This window comes from Oncorhynchus tshawytscha, linkage group LG27 (genome assembly GCF_018296145.1).
Source record: "Oncorhynchus tshawytscha isolate Ot180627B linkage group LG27, Otsh_v2.0, whole genome shotgun sequence".
NCBI lineage: Eukaryota > Metazoa > Chordata > Actinopteri > Salmoniformes > Salmonidae > Oncorhynchus > Oncorhynchus tshawytscha.
This window is the reverse complement of record NC_056455.1, coordinates 4390722-4404904: the sequence shown is the minus strand read 5'-3', so window position 1 is coordinate 4404904 and position 14183 is coordinate 4390722. Positions and strand designations below refer to the sequence as shown.

Below are 14183 nucleotides of genomic sequence, written 5' to 3'. Positions count from 1 at the left end.
ACTTTGATTGGATTTTATTTGATCCCCTCACAGTCATTTTCACAGTCATAAACTTTGGCTATTTGGTTTGCTTTACTACTGTATTCAATATCAAAACCATTTGTAGGATAGCAATGTTCCGGCATAGCTGCCTTCATTGGACATTGAAAGTATATAAAGTATTCAATAATTATGTCATACCCTATAAAACCCGATAAACTGTAATAAACCTAAATCTGATTAGATGACATAGCAACAGGAAGTATGCGTTATAGTTCTACAACACATAAACAAAACACATCTAGGGACCTCTACGATTACATGAGCAATTTGCCTTAGATAACCCCATCCTGTTCTAACAGTGTGTGTGTGTGTGTGTGTGTGTGTCTGTGTCTGTGGTCACGGTGCGGCTGCATGGTTCGGTGTTTGACCACATTAGTGTCGCTCCGAGGCCCTGTAGTATGCTCGGATGGAATTAGGGATTAGGGTTTAAGGTCAAGGGTCGCAGAACTAAATCCCCTGCCCATCTGGCCCACATCCACACACCAGTCAGTTGTCCTGGGAGAGGTGAGGAATGGTATGGAGGGAGGGAGGGAGGGAGGGAGGGAGGGAGGGAGGGAGGGAGGGAGGGAGAGAGAGAGGGAGGGAGGGAGGGAGGGAGGGAGGGAGGGAGGGAGGGAGGGAGGGAGGGAGGGAGGGAGGGAGGGAGGAAATACAGGGGGGAGGGAGGGAGGGAGGGAGGGAGGGAGGGAGGGAGGGACAGGAGGGAGGGAGGGGAGGGAGGGAGGGAGGGAGGGAGGGAGGGAGGGAGGGAGGGAGGGAGGGAGGGAGGGAGGGAGGGAGGGAGGGAGGGAGGGAGGGAGGGAGGGAGGGAGGGAGGGAGGGGGAGGGAGGGAGGGAGGAGAGGGAGGGAGGGAGGGAGAGGGAGGGGGGAAGGAAGGAGAGACGGGAGAGAGTGAAGCTTGTTGTGATTGCAATGGTATGGAGGGAGGGAGTTAAGGGAAAGAGGAAAGGGAAGAGAGGTTCAGGGTCATCGGAACAACATGGACAGTGGGGGAGAGGGAGGAGGGAAGAGAAAGGAGGGTGAAAAGGGAGAAAGAGATGAAATGTATTGGAACATAGTCTCAGCCCATGGTTAAGAAACAAGTAGCATATTCAGGTATGTTATTACTCTGGTTTGGGAAGGACAGAGTGGAGGGTATTCTCCTCTCCTTTCTTCTGGTCTCTTTTCTTCTCTTGCATCAAAGACCTACCCAAAATGGAGTGAAGCCTGCAAGGCACCCACTTGCAGTGGATTGAGAGAGCATCTTTGGCAGCGTTGGGTTGGTGGGGCAACCATGCGTGAATGAGAGAAGACGGACACAGGAAGAATTTTGCTGCTCCAGATGTAGCTGTGCTCTCTGCTGCTCTGAGATTAAGGTTGGAGCGACCTCTATGCCCTAGCACACACACAGACACATCACACATACACACAAATACAGATAAATGTCCCAAAAAAGAATAGACCAACATAAAGTGTTTTAATAGGGGGTTGGGCACCCACGAGCCACCAGAACAGCTTCAATGCGCCTCGGCATAGATTCTACAAGTGTCTGGAACTCTATTGGGGGGATACGACACCATTCCTCCCCGAGAAATCCCATCATATGCTGTTTTGTTGATGGTGGTGGAAAACGCTGTCTCAGGCCAGGCGCCACTCCAGAATCTCCCAGAAGTGTTCGAATGGGTTGAGATCTGTTGATTGAGACACACGCACGCACACGCACACGCACGCACGCACACACGCACGCACACACACACACACACACACACACTTTAAATGCTGCTTTGAGACCCCTCTTTCAAAGTCACTGAGATCTCTTCTTCTAGCCATGTTAGCAACAATAAAAAGCATCTGGCCATTTTTATACATGGCCCTAAGCATGATGGGATGTTACATTCTTAATTAACTCAGGAACCACACCTGTGTGGAAACACCTGCATTCAATATACTTTGTATCCCTCATTTACGTGGTTCCTTTATTTTGGCAGTTACCTGTATATACAGTTCACACTCACAATCACACACATTTACACAAGCATACGTAGACACACACACACACACACACACACACACACACACACACACACACACACACACACACACACACACACACACACACACACACACACACACACACACACACACTGTCTGTCTGTCACACACTGTCACACTGTCTGTCACTGTCTGTCACACACACACTCTGTCTGTCTGTCTGTCTGTCTGTCTGTCTGTCTGTCTGTCTGTCTGTCTGTCTGTCTGTCTCTCTCTCTCTCTCTTTCTCTCTCTCTTTCGTCCCCCCGTCTCTGTCACGCGCCCCACCCCTCCACCCTTTCAAAATAAAAATGAATCCGCTGTTTAACCTGAAGCCTCGACATTATTAACAAGGAGGTGTTATCGACATGAGGTAATGACATCAGTGATGGACTCTTCAATTAACCTCATACATTACCATTAACAGGAGACAATGCCATTAAAATGACACTCTTCCATTAAGGAGCGCCAGGACAAATGATATACGGTGGCGGAGATACCATTAAGGGAATTACCATTACCTTGAGGCTCTAGCTTTCATCTCCACGTCTCTATCAGTGCTGAGACTCTATCATTCTCATTGAGCATTACCATTAGTTCAGAACAGCCATTCACATGGAACTGGATCATTGTTTGGAGTGTCGCCATGCCTACCCCCACACAGGTGTCAAGGATAAGGACAAAGAGGTCAGCAGCATACCATCCTGAATCCCACTGCTGGCTTGCCTCTGAAGCTAAGCAGCATTGGTCCTGATTGATCCCTGGATGGGAGTTCCAGATGCTGCTGGAAGTGGTGTTGGAGGGCCAATGAAATTCTGGCACTTATCGTAAGAGTAGGGGTGTTAACCCCGGGGCTCCTGGATAAATTCTCAATCTAGCCCTCATACCATCATGGCCACCTAATCATCCCTAGCTTCCAATTGCCTCATTCATCCCGACTCCTCTCCCTTGTAACTATTCCCCAGGTCATTGCTGTAAATGAGAATGTGTTCACAGTCAATTTAAAATACAAATGGTAGGCTATATCTTGCCTGATAAAATATGTATGCTTTTTGTGTTTATTTTCCCAATTCAGTTTCACACCCGAGACCCCCCCAAAACCTTCTCACCACGCTACTGTACCTCAACCGACCTGTGTTGATTGACAGTTTGCTGGTCCAATCAGAGGCCCGAGTGTATGTTTCGCTAGCCAATCTGTCTGTTTTTCAAGTGCGATACGGTCTCCGGCTGCATGAAGAGTAGCCTAATCCACGGAGACTCTGTGCCACAAAATGTGTGACAAAATATTACAAAACCTGGCCAGATAATTTCAAGCCATCAGTCTCAAGTCTAAATTGAGTCTCGAGTCGTGAGGCTCCAAGTCTGAAGTCATGTCTCAAGTTGAGTCTCAAATCATCAAATTTGTGACTGGAGTCAGACTGTTCCAAGTCATGTGACTCGAGTCCACACCTCTGGGAATTACACATCACTTTGCAAGCCAATATAATGTGATTTGCAGGTCTGATGTGGCCTGTAAACCAGGAGATTCCTAACACCACTGTGTTTTTATTTGTTATGTTTTTAAAAATGTAACCTTTAACTAGGCAAGTCAGTTAAGAACAAATTGTTATTTACAATGACAGCCTGTGTTAGGGTATAACTAGACCCTCAAAGAAAGGCCTTACAATATATGTAATGTATTGTCATGAATGATAAAATGTTAAAGGCTAATAAGGCTGGTGTAACGGTTATCTTGTGGTGAAGGAGAGGAGGACCAAAGCGCACCGTGGTGGTTATTCATGTTTCTTTAATGAAGACGCTATACATGAATAAACTAACGAAAACAATAAACGTGAGAACTCAAAACAGCCCTATCTGGTGCAAAACACAAAGACAGGAACAATCACCCACAAACACACAGTGAAACCCAGGCTACCTAAATATGATTCCCAATCAGAGACAATGACTAACACCTGCCTCTGATTGAGAACCATATCAGGCCAAACACAGAAACAGACAAACTAGACACACAACATAGAATGCCCACTCAGATCACACCCTGACCAAACAAACATAGAAACATACAAAGCAAACTATGGTCAGGGTGTGACAGCTGGTGAACCATTCATAGAGGGTTCTAGAAAGAACCCTTCAAAGATAAAAGGGTTCTCGGTAGAACCCTTCAGATGGTTTTAGGAAGAACATTTAGATTATAAAATGGTTCTAGGTAGAACCATATATACGTTTTTTTTTTGAAGAACCCTGTGGTGGGTTCTCGATAGAAACCTCTGCAAAGTGTTCTACCCAGCACCAAAAAGGGTTCCCCAATATGGACAAACAGAATTACTCTGTATGGTTATACTTAGCACCTTTTTCAAAGAGTGTAGAGCTGCATGTCTCCATCCCCCTGGGGTGATACCAAACCACCACACAAGATGGCAACTGTTGAAATAATGTATATATATATATAATGTCAAGGCCTACAAGGCATTGAATTCAGTGCAAATCAGCAGCAAGCAGATCTAAAGCCAGAATACAGTACAAGGTACAAATGATGGTATTGCTTCCATGTTCCTTAATACTAAAATAACAATTCGTTGTTGTTATTAATAACTAATGGGGGACTGGAAACTTACAAAGGAGTCACAAGACAATACACTTCAGACATCAGAGTGCAACAACAACTAGGAATTGCAAGTGTAAAACTGTCTTCAAAACTTCACAAATGAACAAAGAGTTGCAGACAACCTCTGCTGAGAAGAGATGGCAATATGCACGTGTTTACAAAGTCAGATGCCCTTGTCCACATCACCAACAAGCTAACATGGTCCAAGCACACCACGACAGTCGTGAAGAGGGCACGACAAAACCAATTCACCCTCAGGAGACTGAAAAGATTTGGCATGGGTCCTCAGATCCTCAAAAGGTCCTACAGATGCACCATTGAGAGCATCTTGACGGGTTGCATCACCGCCTGGTATGGCAACTGCTGGGACTCCAACTGCAAGGCACTACAGAGGGTAGTGCGTACTGCTCAGTACATCACTGGGGCCAAGCTTCCTGCTATCCAGGACCTCTATACCAGGCGGTGTCAGAGGAAAGCCCTAAAAATGGTCAAAGACTCCAGCCACCCTAGTCATAGACTGTTCTCTCTGCTACCACACAGCAAGCGGTACCAGAGTGCCAAGTCTACGTCCAAGATGCTTCTAAACAGCTTCTACCCCCAAGACATAAGACTCTTGAACATCTAATCAAATGGCTACACAGACTATTTGCATTGCCCCCCCCCCCCTTGTACACAGCTGCTACTATCTGTTATTATCTATGCATAGTCACTTTAATAACTCTACCTACATATTACCTCAATTACCTTGACTAACCGGTGCCCACTTTTATTATTTTTCTTTTTTTAGGTATTTTTCTTAAAACTGCATTGTTGGTTAAGGGCTTGAAAGTATGTGACAATTACAATTTTATTTTATTTGTTTCAAAAAATTGTTCACCAGTTAGCCCTCCTCTTGAGAGTTCCCGCAAACATAAAAATGGTTTCAACGAAATACCCTAAGAGAGAAACTATTTCCGGTTGTAATACACTAGACCTGGCCAAAACAACTGGGTTAATGAAAAAAATGACACAGAAAAGGTAATAAGGATTAGGCCTCTGAAACTGTAATGATGTAATTGAAATGAGAAGGAATTCATTCTCAAACACATCGGTTTGATAGTTTCTTGTGCAACTAGTGTCTTCAAGGGCAAAACAAAACGGAATAATCTTTTGACAATTTTGAACAATGTCTTCCATGGCAGTTCTGACTGCTGTAATTCATATGGATTTGAAATCAAACGTGTGACTACATAAACTCCCCCTAAAAATGTACCGCTAAACTAGTATACCTTTCACAACCACATGCACATTTATATAAACTAACACACATCCCTAGTCCACTTCTCTCTGCCTTGTATGCAATGTGTGCTGAACCAAAAACCAAAGGCTTCCTCTTCCTCCCGCTTCATGGCGTTTAATTGCTACCATTACCCATCTACAACCTATAACCCTTACCTTATAACCTAACTCTTACACCCCCTCAACGCCCCCGCCTCCCTGTCTCCCTTTCCCAGAAGCCACCAGCCACCACATAGAAGTGAAACACTAGATGGTTCCTTCAGGGCAACGGCAACAGACGTAACACAACATATCCAATGTGTGTGATGTGACTGATGGTGGTTTGAGCAGACAGTGGTATTCAGAGTGTACAGGTGTGTGTACGTGTGTGTACGTGTGTGTGCGCGCGTGTGTGTGCAGACTTCAGATCATGTCATACAGACGGGTGGTTTTTCTTTTAGACAAAAACAACTGGAAAGAGGAGTGGTAGAACTTCTGTCTGCTAGAAACTCTTAGACAGAGGAATCACACTGGCCTACACCCTGAAAAAGGCATATTATCTGACTTAGTAAAGATGTAAGATTGGATGTCTCACATATGATAGAGGTACGACAGGGCTATGGCGGTAGTGTACTAACAATGTAACAAGTTTAGTGTTAGAATAAATGGGAAAATGGTGTCACAGCTACGGCACATTCAGAAAGCATTTTACACCCCTTGACTTAATTCAAATTTAGTTGTGCTACAGCCTGAATTCAAAATGGATTAAATCCTTCTTTTTTTACACACATTAACCCGTAATAACAAAGTGAAAATGTGTTTTCAGAAATTTTTTGCAAATGTATTAAAAATGAAATACAGAAATATCTTAAGTATTCACACCCCTTTTGCTAAGACACTTCAAATTGAGCTCAGGTCCATTCAATTTCCTGTGCTCATCCTCGATCACCTGCGGCCAATTCAAATTGTTTGGACATGATTTAGAAAGAAACACACCTGTCTATATAAGGTCCCACAGTTGACAGTGCATTTCAATCAATCATTCAATCAAATGCATATATAGACGTCATTTCACAACAGCAGTTGTCACCAAGTGCTTATACAGAAACCAAGTCTAAAAACCCAGAGAGCAAGCAATGCAGATCTAGAGGCACAGTGGCTAGCAAAAAGTCCCTAGAATGGCTGGAACCTAGGAAGAAATCTATAGAGGAACCAGGCTCTAAGGGGTGACCAGCCCTCTTCTGGCTGTGCCGAGTGGAGATTATAAGAGTAAATGTCCAAAGGCCTCCCGAGTGGCGCAGCGGGTGTTATTACAGACCCGGGTTCATTCCCGGGCTGGGCCACAACCGGCCGTATCCAGGAGTCCCGTAGGACAGCGGCTTCCGGATTAGGGGAGGGTTTAGCCGGGGGGGAAAGCTTTACTTGGCTTATTGCGCTCTAGCGACTCCTTGTGGTGGGCCAGGTGCCTGCAGGCTGGCCCCAGTCGCCAGTTGAACAGTGCTTACTCTGGTGCGGCTGACTTCCGGGTTAAGCCGGCGGGTGTTAAGGAGTAGGTCATGTTTTGGGGGACGCCTGACTTCACCTCCCCCGAGCCCATTGGGGACTTGCAGAGATGCAACAAGATTGAAATTGCGGAGAAAAGGGGGGGAATACAAACACAAAAAAGCTATACAGTACCATTCAAAAGATTGAATGAGTAGGTGCGTCCAGTTTTTTTTAAACTATTTTCTACATTGTAGAATAACAGTGAAGACATCAAAACTATGACATAACACATATGGAATCATGTAGTAAACAAAAAGTGTTAAATCAAAATATATTTCATATTTGAGACTCTTCAAAGTTGCCACCCTTTGCTTTGATGACAGATTTTAGCAATCTTGGCATTCTCTCAACCAGCTTTATGAGGTAGTCACCTGGAATGCATTTCAATTAACAGGTATGCCTTGTTAAAAGTTAATTTCTGAAATGTAATTCCTTCTTAATGCGTTTGAGCCAATCAGTTGTGTTCTGACAAGGTAGGGGTGGTATACAGAAGTCCATATTATGGCACGAACTGTCACGTCTAATCAAGGTGGGTGGAATCAGGCGCAGAGAGCAGATAGCGATATAAAGTTTATTCTCCGGTGAACAAAACAAACACGGTCAACCCAAACACACACAGGGTGAAATGATCCAACACAAGATAACAGACTAACCGGAGAATAAGAAACACAATAACACGACAGACGAAAATGAATGACAAAATAAACAATCCCGCACAAAACAAGGGTGGGTCAACCTACATTATATACAGACACTAATTAACTAAACAACACACAGGTGAAACCAATCAGACAAAACCAACAGATACACGAAAAGGGATCGGTAGTGGCTAGTAGGACGGTGACGACGACCGCCGAGCACCGCCTGAACGGGCAGGAGAGCCAACCTCGGCGGAAGTCGTGACACGAACAGCTAACATAAGCAAAGAGAAATGACAGTCCATCATTACTTTAAGACATGAAGGTCAGTCAATGCAGAAAATGTCAAGAACTTTGAAAGTTTCTTCAAGTGCAGTTGCAAAAACCATGAAGCTGTAAGGACAAACACTGTAAACGGATGCAGGTACAGTGAGTGAACATTTAATGAAACACGGATATGAGACAGAACATGGACAATGTCTGGACAGGGGAAACATAAATGACAACAATGCTGACAAGGGGAACCAACGGAGGAACAGACAGATATAGATGGGGCAATCCACAAAGTCCAGGTGAGTCCAGTGAGCAATGATGCTCGTAATGATGGTGACAGGTTTGCGTAATGAAGGGCAGCCTGGTGCCATCGAGCGCCAGAGAGGGAGAGCGGGAGCAGGCGTGACACAAGCGCTATGATGAAACTGGCTTTCATGAGGACTGCCACAGGAAAGGAAGACCTGGAGTTCCCTCTGCTGCAGAGGATAAGTTCATCAGAGTTAACTGCACCTCAGAAATGAACTCAAAATAAGTGCTTCATGGAGTTCAAATAACAGATACATCTCAACATCAACTGTTCTGTCACGTTCTGACCTTTATTTCCTGTGTTTTGTATTTAGTTAGTATGGTCAGGGCGTGAGTTGGGTGGGCAGTCTATGTTTGATTTTCTATGATTTGGGGTTTTCTATGTTTCGGCCTAGTATGGTTCTCAATCAGAGGCAGGTGTCATTAGTTGTCTCTGATTGAGAATCATACTTAGGTAGCCTGGGTGTCACTGTGTGTTTGGGGGTGATTGTTCCTGTCTTTGTGTTTTGCACCAGATAGGGCTGTTTAGGGTTTCACACGTTTCTTGTTTTGTTGTATCAGTTGTTCATGTGTAAGTTTACATATTAAAAGAACCATGGACACTTACCACGCCGCATATTGGTCCTCTGATCCTTTTCGCCTCTCCTCTTCGGAAGAAGAGGAGGAAATCCCTTACATGTTCAGAGGAGACTGCTTAAGTCAGGCCTTCATGCTCAAATTGCTGCAAAGAAACCACTACTAAAGGACACCAATAAGTAGAAGAGACTTCCAAGAAGCCCGAGCCGTGGACATTAAACGAGTGGAAATCTGTCCTTGGTCTCATGAGTCCAAATTTGAAATTATTGGTTTCAACCGCCATGTATTTGTGAGACGAAGAGTAGGTTAACGGATGATCTCTGCATGTGTGATTCCCACCGTGAAGCATGGAGGAAGAGGTGTGATGGTGTGGGGGTGCTTTTCTGGTGACACTGCCAGTGATTTATTTAGAAGTCAAGCCATACTTAACCAGCATGGCTATCACAGCTTTCTGCAGCGATACACCATCCAATCTGGTTTGCTCTTAGTGGGACTATCATTTGTTTTTCAACAGGACATGACCCAACACACCTCCAGGCTGTGTAAGGGCTATTTGACCAAGAAGGAGAGTGATGAAGTGCTGCATTAGATGATCTGGCCTCCACAATCACCCGACCTCAACCCAATTGAAATGGTTTGGGATGAGTTGGACCGCAGAGTGAAAGAAAAGCAGCCAGAAAGTGCTCACCATATGTGGGAACTCCTTCAAGAAGCTGGAACGCCAAAAGTGTGCAAAGGGTGGCTATTTTGAAGATTCTAAAATATAAAATATATTTGGATTTGTTTAGTTCATAGTTTTGATGCCTTCACTGTTATTCTACAATGTGGAAAATAGTAAAAATAAAGAAAAACCCTTGAATGAGTAGGTGTGTCCAAACTTTTGATCAGTACTGTATATATACTGTATATGTAAGAACAAAAAGTACATGGTCATTAAGACCAGAATGTTCAAACATTCACAGAATACCAGCAGGGTCAAATAATAATCTCAGTGGTTGTAGAAGGTGCAAGACATCAGCAGTTCGAGAGTTAATGTCAGTTGGCTTTTCATAGCAGAGCATTCAGAGGTTGAGACAGCAGGTGTGTGGTGGGGGGATCTGGTGAACAGGTCAGGGTTGCATGGCTGCAGGCAGAACCACAGAAACTGGGTCAGCAGCACAACCAGGTGGACTAGTGACAGTCAGAAGTTGTCAGGCCAGGTAGTCCTGAGGCATGGTCCTAGGATTCAGGTCCACCGGGAGGGGGGAGAGAGAGAGACAGAGAGAGAGACAGAGAGAGAGACAGAGAGAGAGACAGAGAGAGAGAGAGAGACAGAGAGAGAGACAGAGAGAGAGAGAGAGAGACAGAGAGAGAGACAGAGAGAGAGACAGAGAGAGAGACAGAGAGAGAGACAGAGACAGAGACAGAGACAGAGAGAGACAGAGAGAGAGACAGAGACAGAGACAGAGACAGAGAGAGAGACAGAGAGAGAGACAGAGAGAGAGAGAGACAGAGACAGAGACAGAGAGACAGAGAGCGAGACAGAGAGAGAGAGACAGAGAGAGAGAGAGAGAGAGACAGAGAGACAGAGAGAGAGAGAGACAGAGAGAGAGAGAGAATATCTAAGATCACTCAGGACACCAGATAAGACAGGAGAATTACACTAGATATAACAGACTGACCCTAGCCCTCTGGCACATAGACTATTGCAGCATACTGTAGATACTAGAGACTTAGACAGGGACATCCAGGCAGGATATAACCCCACCCACTTTGGCAAAGCACAGCCCCCACACCACTACAGTGATATCAACAGGCCACTAACTTACTACCCTGAGACAAGGCCAAGTATAGCCCACAAAGATCTCCCCACCGCAGAAACATGAGGACAGGAAGGATGGAAGAGCGCGAGCAAGCCAGTGGCTCCCCGTAAGTGTCAGCGGCAGAGAATCCCAGTGGAGATAGGGGAACAGGCTAGTCCGAGACTTCAATGGTGTTTTGTCACTTCAGTGCCAGACTACACTCAATCATAGGACCTACTGAAGAAATGAGTCTTCAGTAAAGACTTAAAGTTGAGACCGAGTCTGCGTCTCTCACATGGGTAGGCAGACCACTCCATAAAAATGTAGCTCTATAGGAGAAAGCCCTGCCTTCAGCTGTTTTCTTAGAAATTCTAGGAACAATAAGGAGGCCTGGGTCTTGTGACCTTACGAACGTGTATGCATGGACAGCAGAACCAAATCGGCAAGATGGGTAGAAGCAAGTCTATGTAATGCTTTGTAGCTTAGCAGTAAAACCTTGAAATACCGGAAGCCACTCCTGAGAAAAAAAGCACACACCAGCCTGCTTGGAATTTGCAAAAAGGCATGTAAAAGACTTATATTATGTGGTCTGATGAGACCGAAATGTAAGTCTTTGGCCTGAATGCAGTGTAATGACTGGAGAAAACATGCGTCTAACACCATCCCTACCGTGAAGCATGGTGGTGTCGGCATCATGATATGAGGATACTTTTCAGCGGCAAAGACTGGAAGACAGGCTAGAATGGAGCCAAATACAGGCAAATCCTTCATAAGAACCTGCTTCAAAGTGCAAACGACCTTAGACTGGGGAGAAGATTTACATTCCAACAGGACAATGACCCTAAGAATACAGCCAAAGCAACACTGGAATGGCTTCAGAGTGGCCCAGCCAAAGCCCAGACTTGAATCCTGTTTAAAATATGTTGAAAGACTTGAAGATTGCTGTCCACCACCGCTCCCCATCTAACTTAACAGAGCTTGAGAAAGTCTGCAAGGAAGAATGGGAGAAAATCCCCAAATCCAGATGTGCAAAGCTGATATAGACATATCCAAGACAATTCAAAGCTTTAAATCTCCGCCAAAGGTGCTTCTACAAAGTATTGACTCAGGGGTGTGAATACTTATGTAAATTAGATCTGTATTTCAATTTAAATAAATTAGCTAAATAAATGTAAACAAGTTTTCACTTTGTCATTATGGGGTATTGTGTGTCGATGGGAAAGAGAAACATATATCTAAGCTATTTTGAATTCAGGCACTAACACGACAAAATCTATTTAATCCATTTGAAATTCTGTCACGTTCTTTCAAAATCCAAACCAGAAGCAGACCAGGACAAGGAGAGTAGGAAGAAGGTGAGTATTTATTTACAAGTGAATGTGAATGGGTAGATATATCCAGGTGGCGTAGCGGGCAGCGGTGGTGAGTTGATGGAAGTAAATAGGTGGATCCAATGGGGTAGCGGAATCCTCCGACGACCAGGCAGGAATGGGGTAAATGATCCGGGTGAGTAACTGAAGACAGAACAAACGGAGGTAAGTTTAAGGCCTCCGAAAAACTCCCAACTGGCTACATTGCCCGGCAACCAGACAGGGTGCGTTCCAGGACGCCGGAAAAAAACACTCCAGGACAGAACACAGGCAAAAAACAGACTCAGGAAACGGGATTCGTGACAGTACCCCCCCCTCCGATGAACGCCACCGGGCGGACTACCCGGAGCGCCAGGGTGGAGGCGGTAAAAGTCACGAAGCAGGTCATCGTCAAGGATCTGACGCCGAGGAATCCAACTCCTCTCAGGACCATATCCTTCCCAATCCACTAAATACTGGAAACCTCGACCCCGCCGTCTGGAGTCCATGATGCGGCGCACCGTGTAGACAGGACCACCTCCGATCATCCGAGGAGGAGGAGGCCGAGGAGGAGGGGGCAGAGGACTGAGGAGAACCGGCTTGAGGCAGGAGACATGAAAGATGGGATGTACTCTTAGTGTAGCAGGCAACTTGAGTCGGACCACAACAGGATTAATGATCTTCTCCACTACAAACGGACCAATGAACTTCGGTGACAGTTTCCTCGACTCAGTCCGTAGAGGAAGATCCCGTGTAGCCAACCAAACCCTATCTCCGACGGTATAAGCGGGGGCAGGAATACGGATCTGATACCGGTCAGAAACCTTAAGGAGGGCCTTCCTGGCCCGATGCCAGGTGCGGTTGCAACGACGAATGTGGGTCTGGACAGAAGGAACCGAGAGATCCCGCTCCTGAGAAGGAAACAAGGGAGGTTGGTAACCGTACAGGCACTGGAAGGGAGACATCCCAGTGGCAGATGAAGGGAGAGTATTATGAGCATACTCGACCCAGGGTAATTGAGAGGACCAAGAGGTGGGATCAGAGGAAACAAGACAGCGCAGCGTGGACTCCATCTTCTGGTTGGCTCTCTTCGCCTGACCATTAGATTGGGGGTGAAATCCAGATGTGAGACTGTAGCTCCAATGGCCAAACAGAAGGATTTCCAGACAGCAGAGGTAAACTGAGGACCACGGTCAGAAACAATGTCACAGGGCAACCCGTGGACCCTGAACACCTCCCTAACCAGGATCTCGGACGTCTCAGTGGCAGAAGGCAGCTTGGAGAGGGGAACAAAGTGGGCAAACTTGCTGAATCTATCCACAATGGTCAGAATAACCGTGTTACCAACAGAAGAGGGCAACCCCGTGACAAAATCCAGGGCCAGATGCGACCAAGGTCGCCGGGGAATAGGTAGGGGTGAAGAAGCCCAGAGCTGGCCCGATTGGTACTCTTATTCTGCGCACAAACAGGACAAGCGGCAACAAACCTCCGGGTATCTTCTCCCATGGCAGGCCACCAAAATCGTCTGCGCAGTAGCGCCATAGTCCGAGCAACACCAGGGTGACAAGCTATCTTGCTGGCGTGGGACCACTGAAGAACAGCAGAACGAACCGACTCAGGCATGAACAACCGACCAGGTGGACCGTTATCGGGCCCGGGCTGTGTCCGAATAGCCGCCATCACCTCCTCCTCAATCCTCCATGTAACGGCTCCCACAACAACGTTCTGGGGAAGAATCGTCTCAGTCTTGGCCCCACTCTCCTCCGTCTTGGAGAACATCCGGGACAGGGCGTCCGCCTT

General features: G+C 45.9%; 1 protein-coding gene across 1 annotated transcript in view; it reads right to left on the bottom strand.

The window, feature by feature from the left end:
- Positions 1–13794, bottom strand: part of LOC121841058 — a 56542-nt gene extending 42748 nt beyond the window's left edge. Inside the window, exon 1 of the mRNA XM_042307097.1 lies at positions 12601–13794. Within this exon, the coding sequence (XP_042163031.1) occupies positions 12601–13456 (856 nt within the window). The 5' untranslated portion in view covers positions 13457–13794. The remainder of the gene's footprint in view (positions 1–12600) is intronic.
- Between the last annotated feature and the right edge of the window lie 389 nt (positions 13795–14183).